General features: G+C 32.6%; 2 protein-coding genes across 10 annotated transcripts in view; one reads left to right on the top strand and one right to left on the bottom strand.

The window, feature by feature from the left end:
- The window catches only part of LOC137239489 (uncharacterized protein KIAA0513), a 33,831-nt gene extending 20,493 nt beyond the window's left edge, over window positions 1-13,338 (top strand). For all 4 annotated transcript variants that reach the window (XM_067764840.1, XM_067764839.1, XM_067764837.1 and 1 more), the window contains 3 exons: window positions 1,186-1,741; window positions 1,821-1,921; window positions 1,983-13,338. In XM_067764840.1, coding sequence (XP_067620941.1) covers window positions 1,186-1,741; window positions 1,821-1,921; window positions 1,983-2,059 — 734 coding nt within the window. In that variant the 3' untranslated portion in view covers window positions 2,060-13,338. The remainder of the gene's footprint in view (window positions 1-1,185; window positions 1,742-1,820; window positions 1,922-1,982) is intronic.
- nrv1 (nervana 1) overlaps window positions 12,832-19,456 on the bottom strand; it is a 71,164-nt gene continuing 64,539 nt past the window's right edge. For 5 of the 6 annotated variants that reach the window (XM_067764852.1, XM_067764850.1, XM_067764849.1 and 2 more), the window contains exons 3-5: window positions 18,855-19,112; window positions 18,525-18,787; window positions 12,832-17,618 (exon numbers count right to left, since the gene is read on the bottom strand). In XM_067764852.1, coding sequence (XP_067620953.1) covers window positions 17,340-17,618; window positions 18,525-18,787; window positions 18,855-19,112 — 800 coding nt within the window. In that variant the 3' untranslated portion in view covers window positions 12,832-17,339. The remainder of the gene's footprint in view (window positions 17,619-18,524; window positions 18,788-18,854; window positions 19,113-19,456) is intronic. The other variant, XR_010949398.1, reaches the window with a different exon arrangement.

Genomic DNA, 19,456 nt, shown 5'->3' with positions numbered 1-19,456 from the left:
TTCACGTTTAAAACCAAATGTCGGGAAGCGTCCCTTCCGACTCGATGAAGTAATATCGAATTGAAAATGGCATCATGAAGCTACGTGAGTGTTCTATCACCTCTTTTACTTCTATCATCCGCATTCTAAGGACAGTTCCACTCTTCAAAAAAATCATCTAGAAGAGGTGATTTGCACTCATTTTTAATACGGACCAGGAGATGCGGTGATCTTATATTTAAGCTCTACCCTTAGTCTCCACCTTTCAACCATCGTCAATACTCTATTGCCCATCTCCTATACTGGTTCCCTGTGAATCGACAACGTCCGTCGCTCCTTGCCCATTGGCCATAAGTATAGTCCATAGTATATACGTCATCGTGACTTGCCCTTCTTTACCGCCCTCTTCTATTGTCCATTGTCTTTAATCCTCTTCTATTACCCATCGTCTTTAATCCATCCTTTTTTGCAAAGTGTCCATATTTTCCTCCATCATCTATTGTTCTTTGTCCATCAACCATCGTCCACCGCCATTTATCTATGGTTCATCGTCGTTTTCCACAATCGCCCCTCGTCTAACGTACCTCGACCATTTTCTATAATACATAACTTATAGTTCATCGTCCTAAATCCATAATTCCTTATAAAGTGTCCATTTTATATCGTCTGTCCTACTTTGCCCATCATCGATCCCTTTCATATCTATTAGTTTATATTAAATGTCCGCGGTCCATATTTCATAATCCATCATGTTCCGCTTTGCCGCTTGGTATTTTTAAAAAACATCATGGAAATCACCATCATTAGAGATAAGAATACTCATGAAGGACTCCCAACTGCTTTCTTTTAATTTTTGGCTCAATCAATTAGCACTTTGAGGGTTTTTGGTAATATTTGTTACGAAACTCACTTTGATCGATTCTTCCTGGTTTTAGAGTACATAACCTTTTTGGACAGAGATCTCAGTACAAAGAAAATTTGCTACTGCTAGTCGTAGAAACAACTACGCGAAGATGTCAGGCCTTCCTCAGAGCTTGAAATTATTAACTGGAACCAAAAAAGTTTTAATGGGAAATTTTCTCTATTCCTTTTAAGTGAGGGCTTCAGTGCTAAAAAATAAACTCTAAAGCTCTGAGCTGGCACACATTAAAGGGTCTTTAAGTTACGTATCTAAAACTAACTTCTTATCACCTCTTTTATCTACAGTCGAAGTTCCTGGCTGTGATCCGTATCGTGAGTATCTCTACATCTACATGCGTAAACAACCGATCTGGTATAGTTCACGTTTTTGGGCTGCAGCTTTTTTCGAAGCTGTGCAAAGTGAGCGAGAACATCGTTTGGCGATGCGTAAAAGACGGGCCGAAAAGAAACTGAGAAATAAAGAGGAATTTGCTAACAAGACTGAAATAGAATGCAATGGCAAAGAAAACGTAACAGCCGTAGAAACGAATATAGTAAAAGCTCCAGCTGGTGGTGCCGCTGGTACAACAACAGCTGGAGAGGGCGAAATTGCTTCCTCATCTAGTTCATCACATCATGAGCATGTTGTTGCTGTACCTTTAGCAGTGCAGTTGGTCAAAAAAACGGCTTCGCAAACAAGCGGCGAAGAAAGTTCAGCAGTGGCTAGTGGTGGTGCTGGTGGAGGTGGCGGTGGTGCTTCAGCCGAGACAACAGCTGTGATTGGTGATGGCGGCTCAAGCGCTGAGAAGCCGCAACAATTAGATCCACATTCTATGGAAAATATTGTGTTTCGACAATTGGGGTAAGACAAAAGCGAAATTTGGTACTAATACAAATTTGTTGACGAATTTAATTTCACAATTCTTCTTCTTCTCCTTCAGGGCCTTTACATGCATGATGCACTCATTGGGCTTACCTCAAGAAATGTGCCTAGAATTTTTGAAGAAACAATCGGCAACGGTTACTCATACTTTATCAAAAGGTGAGCTTTGTTTTAATTTGAGAAACAAAAGAGAAATATTTAAAAACATTTTTCATTTTAGATAAAACGAAGCTCATTCGCGATAATATCTTGCGCGCGTATCACGAAACAGATTCGTGGGGCGCAAAAGAATCTTGAGCTGTTTTTCCTGCACGTCATTCAAAAATCGATCTCCAACTTTAAAGTAGCTAGTTGAAATTTATCTAAATTAATAGAAATAAGTAAAGGTATTATAGAAAATTTTATTAGCAAAATAGCTACAGTTACGCCGTTATCGAATTGCGAATATCTTAATGTGCATTAGGGGTGTCCTTGTGAGTGATTAGGTATTAGCGCTGAAGTATCGAACTACATAGAAGCTTTGCAGTTAGTGTTTGATCGGAGTTTCATCTCTATTATAATTGTTCAAATAACCTCAAAACGTGCGTGGGAATATAATAGCAATAACAATGCGAGAAAGATGTTAGACTTGCTTAAGATTTCCTCCTTCAAGACTCCTTTGATTTCGGGACTACCGCTGATACTTTAGTACCGTTGATAGGGATAAATAAATAGGCATTACTTTGGACTAGCGGCAGTTCCGTTGGTCGAATGTATAGGATATGGCTATGAAAACTTCTGTTCTACTTTGTTATCGCAGAGTACCTTGCCAAGGGTTGTACGGGGGCTTTATGATATGACAGTCAAGCCTCTTCTGCTTTGTAGGCGCTGATAGAAATCTTGGTGTCAGTAAAACAGAAACTGATGGTCGCCATAAAGATAGTTCGCAAAGATTTTGGGGAGTGTTAGCGATATAGATCCTGTACGTTACGGTAAAAATCAATTAGACCTTAGGCGGCACCCACCAGGAACAATACTGAATTTGATTTAAATGTAATTCTGAACATAAGTCCCGTTAATATTTCGGGCAAGAGGATTGGGCCAAGTTATTGATCAAGCTTCGGCATATGGCTTATAGGCTTTTTGCCTTCGGACACTACACCTTTCTCTTGCCTATACTCATCAGGACAATGCTAGGTAACTCGTTCACGTACATGTCGAAATTGTAAGGAAAGGTTGGAGAAGGGGTTTGCTGGCAGAAACTTTGTGTATTCCACAATTTCAAGCTATCTTTTCAATATAGCATCTTCCAAATGGCTGAGGCTGCAACTACGTATTTGGGAATGGGATGCTTCCCAGTTCTACTATTGTTAGAGGATTAAATTTCTACTGAGATAGCCAACATGCTATTGTGATTGGTACACCTAAGCTAAGTGGGGTAGTATTTCCTATTGCAGTGTAGCGAGATTCTCATGGATAGACACGAATATTTGGCGGTCGGCTGAGATTATAAAGTTCGCCAAGGCTCTTCAATTAGTACCTCATGTTTGAATTTCTAGCGTTTGTTAGAACAAGGCGAATGTGTTTCCGTCTCGGATCACACTTGGATCTCTAGAGGTTTTCAGATCTCACATAGACTTAATGTGTCCATAGTGTTAACAGTATTTGTTTGACGACGAAACGTAAGAATCTAATTATATACCAGGTCTTTTGTTGTAGAATAACGCCGTCGCACTATCTACCTTTGACAAGGGATTATCAGAGACAGATATATTGAATGCAGAGCCGCTAGTGTGAGTCAAACAAAGCAAGAGCAAATCCCTTCTGTGGAATATGCCCGTTTACAATACAACGAATAACAGCGAAAGGATTTGAGATGCGATTGCATACCTATTAGTTTTGATTTAGTCACACTACAGGCTTAATGACTACCTACGAACTGATGCTAATCGAATGAAGAGCGGGACAGTTACTAGCCACACTTGAATCAACAGTGTTTAAGTATGAGCTATATACTATTTTAAGAATAACCTACGACTGAACCAATTAAGAACACGTTAAAAAGGTTTGCAAGTGGGTGCATCAGTTGCCATTATGTAGGGAATCACAATGTCTCAAGTTTCAGTTGAAAGGACTGCATAATTAGAACTAGTACCGTCTCTTAGCGCGATAGTTCTGCCGCTGAAGATTATAACGACAAAAAGTTAGTTAAAAAAATAAAAAATAATATATGAACACCCCTAATGTACATACTTACATTTTAAAATCGCAAATACTAGAATATAAGTCATAGTAATTTTTTTTATAAATCACGATATGCATACATACAAAAATATTAGCAAATATTTAAAATGTCGAATAACACGAATATGAATAGGAGCATCTTTTTGGAGCACTACATTAAAAAAAAAAATTTTTTCGTAATCAAGTATGTATATTAGACTGGGTCGATTTATTAACCGATATGGCGCCATCAATTTTTCGATAAGATTTGGGCTCAGGAAAAAAGTTCCACTACGCATACCAAAAAAAAAATAATAATTTTGAGCCTGCGAAAAAAAAAAATGGCGAAAGGTATATCCGTATTTTATTTTGTTAAAAAGGACGTAGCTCGTTAGTTAAGTTCAAACGATTGCACCTCAACGAAGTAATTACATATATAATGAAGTTGTGACATTTCAGTGTCGGTAAATTGAAAATGGTGAAGGAAAACTGGAACCCAAACAAAGAGGTTTTAAAATACTTGTAGGTCTGCTTCTGTACGACCAAAGTAGCCTTCCTTGCCCACCGTGAGGTTAGATTCGTCAAGCATGATTTCGATATCAAGGCGGTGACAATAGTCTGTTTTTGTTTTTCTACACGTCGACCGCGTTTACTATGGGTACAACAAGGACGCACATAAATGTTGCATTGATACAATTTTTCTAAGTAGGACATTACACAGATTTTCTATGAGGTAAATCAAAATTGCGACACACAGGAACTAAAGTTATATCAGTTGTACGTACTCTCATATACATAGATAGGCCATTATTTCCCGATTCAGCCTTTAGCTGGATTTTTAATGAAATTTGGACGATTTTTTTACACCTTTCAAAAATTTATAATTTTTATACTCCGCGTGCTTTCCACACAGAGTATACTAACTTTGATTGGATAACGGTTGGTTGTACAGGTATAAAGGAGTCGAGATAGATATAGACTTCCATATATCAAAATCATCAGTATCGAAAAAAATGTGATTTAGCTATATCCGACCGTCTGTCCGTTAACACGATAACTTGAGTAAATATTGAGATATCTTCATCAAATTTGGTACACGAGCTTACCTGGACCCTGAATAGATATATATAACATTTTGGAAAACACAAAAAACCTGATTATTTAGTAAATAATACACCTAGAATGCTGAAATTTGACATGTGGACTGATATTGAGACTCTTGATAAAAATTTGAAAAACAATTTTAAAATGGGCGTGGCACCGCCCACTTGTGATAAAATCAATTTTACGAATATTATTAATCATAAATCAAAAATCGTTAAACCTATCATAACAAAATTCGGCAGAGAGGTTGCCTTTACTATAAGGAATGCTTTGAAGAAAAATTAACGAAATCAGTTAGGGACCACGCCCACTTTTATATACAAGATTTTTAAAAGTGTCGTGGACGAATAAAATAAGCTATATCTTTGCAAAAAAGAGCCTTATAACAATCGTATTTCATTTCCCAAGTGGATTTATAACAATAAATAGGAAAAACTTCAAATTTTAAAAAATGGGCGTGGCACCGCCCCTTTTATGACTAAGAAATTTTCTATGTAACTCGACTATACTCGACTAACTCGATTAATTAACGGATCGTAATAAAATTTGGTACACATATTTTCCCTGTAGCAGGAAATATTTCTAGGAAAAATGGACGAGATCGATTAAAGACCACGCCCACTTTTATATAAAAGATTTTTAAAAGGGTCGTAGATGATAATAATAAGCTATATCTTAGCGAAAAGAGCTTTGTATCAATAGAATTTTACTTTCTAAATTGAATTATAACATTAAATTGGAAAACACTTTAATTTGAAAAATGGGTGTGGCACCGCCCTTTTTTGTCTAAGCAATTTTCAATGTTTCGGGAGCCATAACTCGAAGAAAAATTCACATATCGTAACAAAATTGGGTACACATATTTTCCTTATAGCAGAAAATATTTCTAGTAAAAATGGACGGGATCGGTTAAAGGCCACGGCAACTTAGATATAAAACAAGTTTAAAAGGTTTAAAAGGGTCGTAGACTAGAACAATAACCTATTACTTTGCAATAAATAGTTTTGAATAAATAATATTTCACGTATCAAGTTTTATTGTAAGAGGAAATGGGGAGATATTTTTTTTTAAACGGGCGGTGCCACGTATTATGTAGAAAAGTAATTTATCTGAAATGAAATGTGCAATTGAAGCTAACGCTGAGTATATAATATTCGGTTTCACCCGAACTTAGACACCTTTACTTGTTTTTTTCAAATTTGTTTCTCCAGCCAATCGTCAGGTATGAATTCTTAAAAACTTTTGAATTTTTTTTATACATAGTTCTTCTAATTAATTCGGCTTTTTTGTATTTGAAAACAAGGCGAATTGAGGACCAGGTGTTGTTATCTCAATAGCTGATTATTGATTAATTAGATCAAGGCGAATTCAGTACTAGGTGTTGTTTTCCCAACAGCTGATTGCTTCTTCTTGATTATTTTTCAGACAGCGCCTTGTACTTTGACATGTTAGTTAATCGAAATCAGTTAAAATTTGCCACCACCTGGTATGTATTCTCCTTGTTTTAAATACAACGTCTCGGAACAACAATATATCAGTTCATAGAAATCAATGCAAACTATCTTTAGATCTCTCATTCTTATGCACGGCGAAGCGGGTTGAATTCGCTTTGCCATCGCCTTGTATGGATTCGCCTTGTTGCAAAGTAAAAAGGTTAAAAAGTATATATTTTTTTAGAGCTTATGATTTCTTCTCGAACATAAGCAATAGTTTCGAGAATCCAGAAGTCTGGAACTCGGCTTCACGAGAGATTATCATATCTGGAAGTACTCGTAAAGCTCGCGAACTTCTCGACATTCAATTAAGTCGCTAGTAGTCGATAGTATTTTATGTAGAGCTTACGATTTCTTTTCGGTTGTGTTAGATTTGAAATCTCCATCAGAATATTCACAACAAAACTGGGTAGATAATAATAATAATTATCACTAATGTCCGCAATGTATTTGCGAGACCCGCCCTGGTTACGTCAACAAAAGGAACAAAACGAAGAACGGGTTTTTTCATGGTGGATTGGACGTATCGATCTCCTATTGTGAATTAGTCGGTTCCACTAACATCAAATATATAATATAATAAATAACATTAAAAAGGATCATGGGCATCTGTACACACATGCATATAATTATAAATTCGCGCTTAAAAAACTCCATGAAACCTTCATTGAGATAACTGGTGATCTGACGAAAGTGTTCTTGCAGGGAATATCAGCTGTTCGTAATGTCGCTTTGCTCATTATTGCATTTCCAATGCAAATTTTGTAATGCTTGACAGGTGCATATGCGTGTACTCCGGATCCCCTGATTTAGTTAGAACTCATGGGTAATATAATCGATTATTCCAGTGACTCTCAGCTATCATTATCTCAGCCTCTCCTTATCTTTTTACTATTTTTATTCCATGACGCTATCGTATAAGTGACGGCAGAAAATTAGCTGATTGGTTATTATTTGGCTTTATTCACGAAACTGTCATAAGTTCGGTTTGAATTCTCCATTATGACTATTATGTCAAAACTAAAAAGGCCATTAAGGCAACTGATAATATGGCCACTTAAAGTGATCATAAGGTTAATTGGTCGTATGGACATTGAAGTATTTATAAGATTAATTGACTTTATGCCCATTTGAACTTATGTACATTGACCTTTTGTCACTCAACTGTATTTTTGAAATCAGATTGGCACTAAAAAGATGTGCGATCTTTCGATTGTATTCGGGTTATCGGTGCGGTGCAGTGTTTTAAAGCTAACATTTTTAATTGATTTAAGCCGACTCGCAACCGGGAGAAAGTAAAGAACATCACTACTTCATTTTAAGAAATAACGCCTACTATATACTTATCTAACATTTACATTTGCCACAGTCAGATATATAAATAGCAACCAAAGTTAATATTAAATTTAAAACTATTAACATTTGAAGTGATTTTCATTGTTGAATATTGAAGTATGTTGACCTTTAAGAAATATTCCACTATATAAATATAAAATTATGTATGTAATCTAATTAACACTAAATCATTTTATAACCTTAACAAATATTTAAGCAACATAACTAACTCAATTCACAATTTAAGATATTTAAATATGTTAACTGAAACCAAAGTATTAACGACCTGTAAGAATCGCTATGGTCCTAACTCGTACCTGCTGGGTTGCAAATATGTATGGAAAAAAATCGCTAAGCGCTCATATAATAATGTTGCTAATATTTGATTGTATTAGTAAAAATTAAATTCGATGATAATAAACACTTGAAATGTTAAACGTTAAGCAATTCTTTGCAATATCAAATTTGAACGCCATAAATTATTAGTTAAATGTAAGGTTAAGTTTTGCTTTTGCAAAAGAAGTTAAAAATTATTGATACGTCATAACTACATATGTATTGCTTGAAAACTGAAAAAAAAAAAACTTAAGAAAACATATTCTAATTTAAAGGCTTTAAGTAAACATAATCAGATATTTAAGTAGGTTTATTATAAATTTTTCGAGGCAAACGCATTGTGAATACGTTGAAATACATCATAATAATTAATAACGATATTTTAGTAAAGACATTTTAAGTATTCGATATTCACTCTATAGTAAAATAATGAATAATAAAAATGAGAAAAAAAATTGTTTATACTTCCTTTCCCGACGACTGCGTTGTATGCCATTCTATTCTGCACATTACACCGGTAGACCAGTAGGCGAATTCACTAACTTTAAACGATCCGACTATTCGAAATTTTAAGGCGCTACATGGGTTAATCGGTTTATCGGCAACTACTGTCCATTTGTGCATATCCCTTGAACCAAAGGAAATGGCAAAGTTTTTGTTTTTGCAATATACATTTACTCACCTATAGACTAACCCAAAATTTGACATAAACTTCTATCATTAACCCTTCAACGCAAAATGTCAATTTATCGATACACAAATGACCCAGCGCTTAATTGTCCAATATCTTTTGAACCAATTTGATATAATTTGATATAAAGTTCCACCATTAACCCTTCAATGCAAAAATTATAGCTTTTCGGTACACAAATAACCCAGCACACAATTCTTCAACCATGCAAGATTTTCTAAATTCTTTTTTTGTCCTATGTAGCCACTTACTCGTAGATAGATAGCCGATTTGATTCAATGCTCTCCCAATAACAGTTCAATTTCTACGTGCCATTTATCGGCTGATTGATCAGAGCTGGTTATTAATTTACTTTTGTGTATATATTTTGAACGAAGCAAAATTTCACAAATTTCTTCGTTGCGTCTTGTACCTACCTTCTTCTAGATTGAGGCACAACATGATTCAAGATTCTATCATTTACGGTTATGGCGCTAAGTGCATTAATCGGTTTTTCGATTAATACTGTCCCTTTGTGTATATCTCTTCAATGGCAAGGTTTCTGTTTCTGGAATATATAGGTACACACCTGTGGACTAACACACAATTTGACATAAACTTCTTTCGTTAACCCTTGAGTACAAAATGGCAACTTATCGGTACACAAATGACCCGGTACTTAAATTGGCCTATATCTCTTGAATCAAGCAAGATTTTCTTTATTTTTTTTTTTGCATTATAGTTGCAGATTGATACACAATTTGACTAAGGGTTCCATTTTGCTTGGTTCTAAAGATATACACAAAGGGACAGTAGTAATCGAAAAACCGATTAATGCACATACGGCCTTAACCGTAAATGATATAACCTTGAATCATGTTGTGCCTGAATATAGAAAATGGTAGGCACAAGACGCAACGAAGAAATTTGTGAAATTTTGCTCCGTTTAAAGGATATACACAAAAGTCAGTTCATAGCCAGTACTGTTCAATCAACCGATAAATCTCACGTAGAAATTGAACCGTTAACGATAGAACGCTGAATAAAATTGAGTATCTATCTACAGGAATGTGGCTATATAATAAAATTTGATATAAAGTTTCGTCATTAACCCTTCAAGGCAAAAATGGCAATTTATCGGTACACAAATGACCCAGCACCTAAATTGCCCCATATCTTTTGAATCCAGTTAGAGTTTTTAAACTTTTTTTTTTATTATATAGCCACCTACTTTCAGATTAATCCACAATTTGATATAAAGTTCCCCCATTAACCCTTCAAGGCAAAAATGGGATTTGCTAAATTCTTTTTTTGTTCCAGATAGCCCCTTACTCGTAGATAAATGCATAATTTTACTCAGTTTCCTATCGTTAACGGTTCAATTTCTACATGCGATTAATCGGTTGATTGATCAGAGCTGGTTATTATCAGACTTTTGTGTATATCTTTTGAACAAAGAAAATTACAAATTTTTTTTTGTTGCGTTTTGTGCCTACCTTTTTCTAGATTGAGGCACAACATGATTCAAAGTTCTACCATTTATGGTTAAGGCGCTAAGTGCATTAATCGGTTTTTCGATTACTACTGTCCCCTTGTGTATATTTCTTGAATGGCAAAGGTTTTGTTACTGCAATATATAGGTAATCACCTGTAGTCAAACCCGCAATTCGATATAAACTTCTATCATTAACCCTTCAGTACAAAATGGCAATTTATCGGTACACAAATGACCCGGCACCTAAATTGGCCTATATCTCTTAAACCAAGTAAGATTTTCTTAACTGTTTTTTTGCATTATAGTTGCAGCTTGATACAAAATTTGACTCACGGTCCCATTTTGCTTGTTTCTAAAGATATACACAAAGGGACAGCAATAATCAAAAAACCGATTAATGCACTTAGCGCTTTAGCCGTTAAAGTTAGAACCTTGAGTCACGGTGTTCCTCAATCTATAAGAAGGTAGGCAGAAGACGCAACGAAAAAATTTGTGAAATTTTGCTTCGTTCAAAAGATATACACAGAAGTCAGTTAATAGCCAGCACTGATCAATTAACCGATAAATCGCAGGTAGAAATTGAACCGTTAACGGAAGAACGTTGAATCAAATCGGGCTTTTATTTACGAGTACGTGGCTACATGGAACAAAAAAAGAGTTAAGAAAATCTTGCTTGGTTCAAGAGATATAGGGCAATTTGTGTGCTGGGTCATTTGTGTACTGAAAAACTATACTTTTTGCCTTGAAGGGTTAATGATGGAACTTTTTATCAAATTGCAGAATACTCTACAAGTAGGTGGCTATATAATACTAAAAAAGAGTTTAAAAAATCTAACTGGATTCAAAAGATATAGGACAATTTACGTGCTGGGTCATTTGTGTATCGATAAACTCTCATTTTTGCTTTGAAGGGTTAATGATGAAACTTTATATCAAATTGTATTATATAACCACATTCCTGTAGATAGATACTCAATTTGATTCAACGTTCTATCGTTTCGGGTTCAATTTCTACGTGCGATTTATCGGTTGATTGTTCAGTGCTGGCTATTAACAGACTTTTGTGTATATCTCTTGAACCAAGCAAAATTTCAAAATAATTTTTATTGCGTCTTCTGCCTATCTTCTTATAGATTGAGGAACACCATGCTTCAAGGTTCTATCCTTAACGGCAAAGGCGCTAAGTGCAATAATCGGTTTTTCGATAATTACTGTCCTTTTGTGTATATCTCTAGAAAATAACAAAATGGAACCGTGAGCCTAATTTTGTATCAAGCTGCAACTATAATGCAAAAAAATAGTTAAGAAAATCTTGCTTGGCTGAAGAGATATAGGCCAATTTTAGTGCCGGGTCATTTGTGTACCGATAAATTCCCATTTTGTACTGAAGGGTATATGATATAAATTTATATCAAATTGTGGGTTAGTCCCCAGGTGATTACCTATACATTGCAAAAACAAAAAAATTTGTCATTCAAGAGATATACACAAAGGGACACTAATAATTGAAAAACCGATTAATGCACTTAGCGCTTTAACCGTTAAGGATAGAACCTTGAGTCATGTTGTGCCTCAATCTAGAAGAAGGTAGGCAGGAGACGCAACGAAAAAATTTGTGAAATTTTTCTTCGTTCAAAAGATATACACAAAAGTCAGTTAATAACCAGCTCTGACCAATCAACCGAAATATCGTACGTAGAAATTGAACCATTAACGATAGAGCGTTGAACCAAATTGTGCATTTATCTACGAGTAAGGGGCTACTTGGAACAAAAAAAGAGTTAAGAAAATCTTGCTTGGTTCAAGAGATGTAGGGAAATGTGTGTGCTGTGTCATTTGTGTACCGTTAAATTCTCATTTTCGCCTTGAAAGGTTAATGATGGAACTTTATATCAAATTGTGGATTAATCTGCAAGTAGGTGACTATATAATACAAGAAAAAAGTTTAAAAGAAACAGCCTTGGTTCAAGAGATATTGTACAATTACGCGATGGGACATTTGTGTACCGATAAACTGCCATTTTGCGTTGATGGGTTATTGATAGAAGTTTATGTCAAATTGTGGGTTAGTCTATAGGTGAGTGACTATATATTGCAGAAACAAAAATGTTGACAGTAATTATCGAAAATCCGATTAACCCACTTAGCGCCTTATCCTTAAATAAAAAGTAACTTAAAAATCGATTGCAAGATTTTTGTACTGAAATTTGCGGCTAAACATGAAACGGGCCTTATATAAAGAATGTAAAAGGGAACTACGTTAACTAAAAGAAAAAAAATAAAAAAAAGTTGTTACATTTTGGTTAAAAATTTTACTTTGGTGGGAATATTAAAATTTAGCCTACACTGTAAAAATATTAACCCCTATTTCAACAGCACAGAAAAAATTAGGATCTACTACAGAAACACCCTAATTTAATAAATAAGTCTAAGCTTTCAGGTTTTCACATTTTTATTTTTTACTTTTACGATATTATTGTACAAATAACACGAATTGTAATTTTTCCAACATTTCGAAATAAACTAAATAAATATTTTACTTAATTAATGCAAATTCACAATAAACTTACTTATTTTACTCGCTATTATGTATGTGTATCATTTGTATGTATGTAAGTTTACAATTTTGTTTTATATACGACTATATATACATATATATATGTACATACATATGTAACACTATATTCTTGATTACATTAATTTCGTTTACTGGACGTGAAATGATAAATCAACGTTTACGCGCATAATTCTTTTATTTTGCTTTTAGTGGTGTTGCCAGATTTTTCGTAGTGGTTGTGTAAAATTAATCGATTTAAAAGCTATTATACTTACTTAAATTTATTATTAATAACACTTATTCAGATAATTGAATTTGGTGCTTAGAACAAAGGAATTAAGTGAATAAAATGAAGTAATAAAAAAAAAAATTATAAAAAAAAAACTTAAATGGAGACTAAATGCCAAAACTATAATTACAAAAAAAATTGAAACAATAATATAAAAATATGTAATAACTAAAAAAAACAACAACAAAATATGCTGGCAGATTAAAAAATATTTATAGCAAATTAAATTAAAAATTTTTAAATAAAGTGTAAATACTGAGCAATGTTGTAATATAATTACTCACAACAACTTTAGATATGCAGCAGCGTTATATTAAGTAAACTGGTAGCAGAGATTTTATCAGAAATAAAGAAAACGGGTAAGTAAAATATTGAAAAAAAAAAATTGTTTCTTTCTGAAAGTAAACATTTTTTTCTGAAATATCGTATGAAAAAAATAACAAAAAAGGGACATTTACAAAAAAATTTAGAAAAGTCTAAAAAATTGTTTACCAAAACATGAGAATTGCAAAAAAAAGTTATCTGAAAAACAAAAATATTAAGCGTAAGCAAACTTTTATATATATTTTGTTTTTTTCTTTTTTCCATATTTTTACAATTTTACATACATGCACAAAAACTAATTACTACGACTTAAAAAATTTTTTTTTCATTTTCATGCAATCACGATTTTTTTTTTTTTTTTATTTTAACGCATTCACTAAAAATTTTTTTGCTTGCATATATTTTTGCTTGACACAGTTTTGGTCTTCATAAAAAATTTTTTTGCTCTTTAGTTTGCTTGACATACAAGAAAAAAAAATATATGATAAATAAAATTTCTTGTATTAATTAAAATTTAAGCAGCCTCTCAGCGCTTTTGGTGTTAACTTTGTTTACGTGTAACATGTTTTTTTAATAATTTTTCAAACATACTTAAATGTTGTTTTTGAATATTTTTTTTAATAAAAAAACTTTAGTTTTCGGAAGTTTAAATTTTTTTGTTTCTAGAAATTTTTTAATGATTTCATTTTTTAAATTTTTTATAAAATTTTTTGTTTTTCATATATCTCCATTTTATGTCAAATATTTTGAAATTTTCAGAGTTTCAAACAATGCATTTCGTATTTGCCCAAAACTTTTTCAATCTCAAAAACTTTTTAAATTGTTCGAAATATATTTTTACATTCGAAAATTTCAAATGTTTTTTTTACTTTCGAAAAAAATATTTTTTTCTGCTTTTTTTTGCAATTGCGAATTTTACCAAAGTTTCAGTGTTGCTTTTGTTGTATAATGTGTTGATTTCAATTTAAATATTTATTTCGGGCGATTGTGTATACAAATACGTGTGAGTGTATTTTAGGGCGGAGCGAGTATTTATGAGCCTTAAAACAATTATTAGCTTGAAAAAAAGTTAAAATGAACGAAAAAAGGTTTTAGGACATAAATAAAAATTAAACAAATTATTGTTCAAACTTTCTTAAAAAAATTGATCAAACGCCTCTACTTTAATTATTGCGAGTGTATTCTTGAGCGAGCTTGGGTTTTCTGCCTAAAAAAGTTTACTCATTTGAAGAAAGTTAAAAAAAGAAAAAAAAAAAATAAAACAAATCAATTAAAAAAAAATTGTTTATTGTATATATACAATATATATAAATAATAATAAAAATAAATAAATGTAAGGCGCGATAACCTCCGAAGAGATCTAAGGCCAAGCTTCTCTTCCAATTTGTGTCGTGCTCCTCTTGATTTTTCCCTACAAATTGGCCGGACGGGACCTACATGTTTTATGCCGACTCCGAACGGCATCTGCAAGGCAGATGAGTTTTCACTGAGAGCTTTTCATGGCAGAAATACAATCAATAAATATATATATTTTTAAATTTTTTATCAAAAGCCTCGATTTTAACCAGTGTGAGTGTATTCTAGAGAGGAACGAGAGGAAAAAATAAATAAATCAATTAAAACAAATATTTTATATTTTAAAACGTGTTTTTGTTTTTAGTTGCCAAATATTGTGCGCCAAAAATTTTAAATTAATAATAGGTTTACGTAAAAATTCAAAATTTCAAAAAATTAAAAAAATTTTTTAACAAAGGTCATATTTTAAAGAAAATTTAAATATTTACCGAACATTTTTTTAAATCATTTTCCATCAATATTTTGTTTTGAAAATCAAGCACAAGCCTGGAAACAATTTGTTTAATTCCAGAATAAAAAATTCGGAATAAAAAAAATATTTAAAAATTTTTTTAAAAAATGTATGTTATTTTTAAAATTGATTAAAAAATTTTGTTACTCGGCTGTTGGCAATGCAAACGTTGGAAAAAAATATGAAAAATAATAACTGTAATTCAAAATTAAAAAAAAAAAAATTGTTTAAAATTTGAAAAAAGTTAAATTTTACCAAAAAGATTTAATTTTTTTAAGGTTTAATAAAAAATATTTAACAAATAAAATCTAAATATTTACCAAAAATTAAAAAAATTTCTTTCCAAATATCTTTTTTAAATAAATGTTTTGACTTAAAAACGTAGAGCAAGTCTGGAAACAATTTATTTTAGTTTAATTTATTTTAAATTTTAAATAAAATAGTAGAAAATTTCGGAAATTTTTTTTTTGCGAATTTGAAAAAATTATTTAATTCAAAAATTTTTGGACTATTTTTAAAATTTATCAAAACTTGTTTTGCTCAAACACTGGAAAAATCTGAAAACTTATATTTTTTTGGTAAATATGTAATTATTTTACAATCTTTAAATTTTCTTCAAAACAAAAAAAAAATTGTTTTGTCAACTTTTTTTCTTTAATAATTTGACAAAAAAAAAATATTGATTTGTTTCCAGTCTTTTTTATATATATTACACCCGAAACAAACAATAAAAAATGATTTTCGAATTTATTTCTAAAAAAATGTTTTACCACACCCCACCCATATTTACACTAAAAGTTTATTTTACTTGCGCAGTTATAGTTTTTAATTATTTTTAAATATATTTTTAGCTGCAGGAATTCTTTGTAGTTGAAATATTTTATTAACATTTTTTTTACATTTCGTATATTTCTTATAATTACAAAATTTTTAATTCACTTTCACCATTGGCTTAGCATACAAAAACTAAAAACAAAAGTTAACGAAAAAACTTGTTTTTTGTTTGGTTTACACATTTTTTTTCCTACTTCAAACATTATCGATTACAATTTTAAATTTGCAGTTAAAATTTTTTTTAAACGTTTTTATATATAATTTTTCGCTGCAACTCGTGCTACTTATGACTTTAAAAAAAAAAAAAATTAAATAAATAAAAATAAATGCCTTTATATGTGACCTGGAATCATGAAAGGGACATCTTGTGCGAAAATACCGTTGTTCACTTTTTAAGTGATCCTTATAGGAAATTTAACGCTCTTTCCAATGGAATAAACAGGTTTCTATCTTTCTTAGCTTTTTCACAAATCGCATTTAAAGTCAAATCGGACCACAAATACGACTTTTTTAAATATTTCGATCCATGCGCCACCTATCGGAGATTTTTTTATTATTGCATTGTCATCGGGTTCTGAACTATATTCCAAGTTTCAAGCTTGTAGCTTATCAGGACGTTACTTAAATTTTAATTACAAAATTCGTTCACAACGGCCGGCCGCTACACAGAGTCGAGCTAAACAAAAACTTTAAACGCGTTTTTCTCGAAAAATTGTTTTCGCACAATAGGTCCCTTTCATGATTCCAGATCACATATTTATTTTATATTTAGCATTTATCTCTTCTAGATAGCATTTGTATTTTTATTTATCGTAATTTTTTTTGTTTCAGTTTTTCAAGAGAATGCGAGTTACGAATTTACAATACCTATTTTCTCGTTGCTTATTTAAATTTCCTTTACAGCATTTCTTACTGCTTGTATATATGTATATATATTTTAATATTCTTTTCTCCCTCTCATATATTATCTCATTTTATTTTTTTTCGCCGCCAAGTCGCAGTTTTTCTCTTTTACTCTTATATTACAAATTCATTTGTAATTCTACATATTTAATGTTATCTTCGCGCTGCTGCTATTGTTCTTGTTGTTGTTGGTGCTATTTCGTATATGGATACATATGTAGTTGTCGTTTAATCGACAAACAATTGGAAAGTAACCGAACCGGTTCGTGCATTTAAACTACCGCTATAAATGATATTCTTAGCCCAAGCGCGGCATTCAATATTGATCAATTGATTTGGTTTCAGTTTTTCAAATTGTACAGCAATCAATGGACTGAGATAGCCGGGTTGATTGAGATATGGATAATAGTAAGCGGGGAAACCACGTCCGGGATAAAATTTAATTTCGCCTACAGCCTCCTTGTCGACTGGCTGCAGACCGTTACAGGATACCCAAACTTGTTGACGCTGGAAATAGAGAAAATATGGTTAATTAGAATAGATTCCAAAGTAAAGATGTAGAGCTCTTATGGTAAGCAACTCAAATCTTTTATATACTGTCGGTTGGTTTAACACTTTGCTAGACTTGAGCTTGCTCTAGAGCTAGAGCCATAAATACTGATATCAGTATTATACACAGCGAGCATGACGGACGGAGAAATATTCCAAGCCTCAACGGTATTGAGTGATAAAAGCATGCAAAATTTTCCAATTTTTTTCCAATATATCTCGGCTAGTCCATGTTAGACGCCGTTAGTACAAAATAAAGGAAAATAAAAAACTCCTTTTCCTAAAAAGTTGTTAATAAATTTGGTCGCGCTTTGTGGCTCTAACCCCGATCAGCTCATAGTAAGAGAAGTCGTGCATCATCCCTTGTCAAGTTGGGTTAAAATACATATTGGTTTCGGCGTAGATCTATCTTAAGTGTTATTTCAAAGTAATGTGAGTTGGGACCAAAAGAGTTCTTGCGTTTCTTAGATCTAACAAAACACTATCACCGGAGTTAGTTTGGGGGTACTGCTGATGTGATAGCACTTTTTGCAAGCAATGTACATACTTATTCTCTAAGTAGTTTGAAACCATCAAATATTTACGCTCTTTGTGTGAAACAGCAAAAGAACTCTGATAGTAAAAGTTATCGAGCCGACGGTCGAACTGTCAGTGAACCTCATTTCTTTGAAATTATGGAACTTTTGTTTTGCGCTTCCGTTACATATGAGCAGTAGGGTCTTTGATTACTAGCTAAGTAAATTTTTAAGTCTTTTTGTTAACAAATCATTATTCCCATACGCTTCTCCCATACATCCAATTCCCTGGTCATAAGTGATGACCGCTTACATCTTTTATAAAAAGAATCAACCCTTAACAACTTACCTCAATATCAGTTAAATTTCCAATATGGTAACGTAAGTCTGATGGCATTTTTTCTGGTAAATCCTTTGGATTATCAAAGAATTGTGGCGTCCAATTGAAGATTTTATTCAATTTCAAGAAAATGCATGGACGTCCGTTTTGATAGCCATACGAGTTCTCTTGTGAACATGGACCAAAATTATTTACATCGACAACACAAACTTGATTGGCTGGATGGGTTTGATTAAAGTTGCAGAATTTCTTTTCGCCGGTGCTTCGATAGTCTATTGAAATGCGAAAGAGAAAATTAATAAAGTTAATTAAAGAGAGCAAAAAAAAAAAAAAACTTACTTGCTAAAAATTGATCAAGTAATCCTTGCCAATAGCGCCCTTCATCTGGCTTCTTTGTATCGAATTGTATCACGGAACCACGTTCGGTTTCTTCGCTTAGCGGGCGAAAACCTAAACCAGGATTTGTGCCAATTATAGAACGTTCCAATTTCCAAGTTGGTTCTTTATCGCTCAACGAGGCGAACAGACCTTGCATGCAAATCGCAAACAAGCCGGCTAATACTATGTAGAAGATGATGTAGAAAAGCATTAATTGACCTGGAAATAAAAAAAGAATGGGAATTAGAAGTAAGCTTCGAAATATGTTTCGATTAATGCTTAAACTAATACTTTTAGTTTTAATTAATAGTACAACAATGCCATTTCGAGTACGAATCCCATTCGGGGCCAATTAGATAAATGAAGATGTGGTCTATTGAGATCGGAGGAGTGTATTGTAATACTAAACAGTTTAAGGGCAAATAAGTGTACAAAATATATATATATACATATATATATATATGTCTTATGAATACATAAATAGATTCAGACAGTAATGGGATACCTCCTGCTGGTAACAGTCTATCTTGGCTGCCAGTTCAAAAACGCCTTCCCTTAAATGT

This window comes from Eurosta solidaginis, chromosome 2 (assembly GCF_040869045.1).
Source record: "Eurosta solidaginis isolate ZX-2024a chromosome 2, ASM4086904v1, whole genome shotgun sequence".
Taxonomy (NCBI): domain Eukaryota; kingdom Metazoa; phylum Arthropoda; class Insecta; order Diptera; family Tephritidae; genus Eurosta; species Eurosta solidaginis.
The sequence above is the reverse complement of the archived record's forward strand: the minus strand, read 5'-3'. Positions and strand labels throughout refer to the sequence as shown.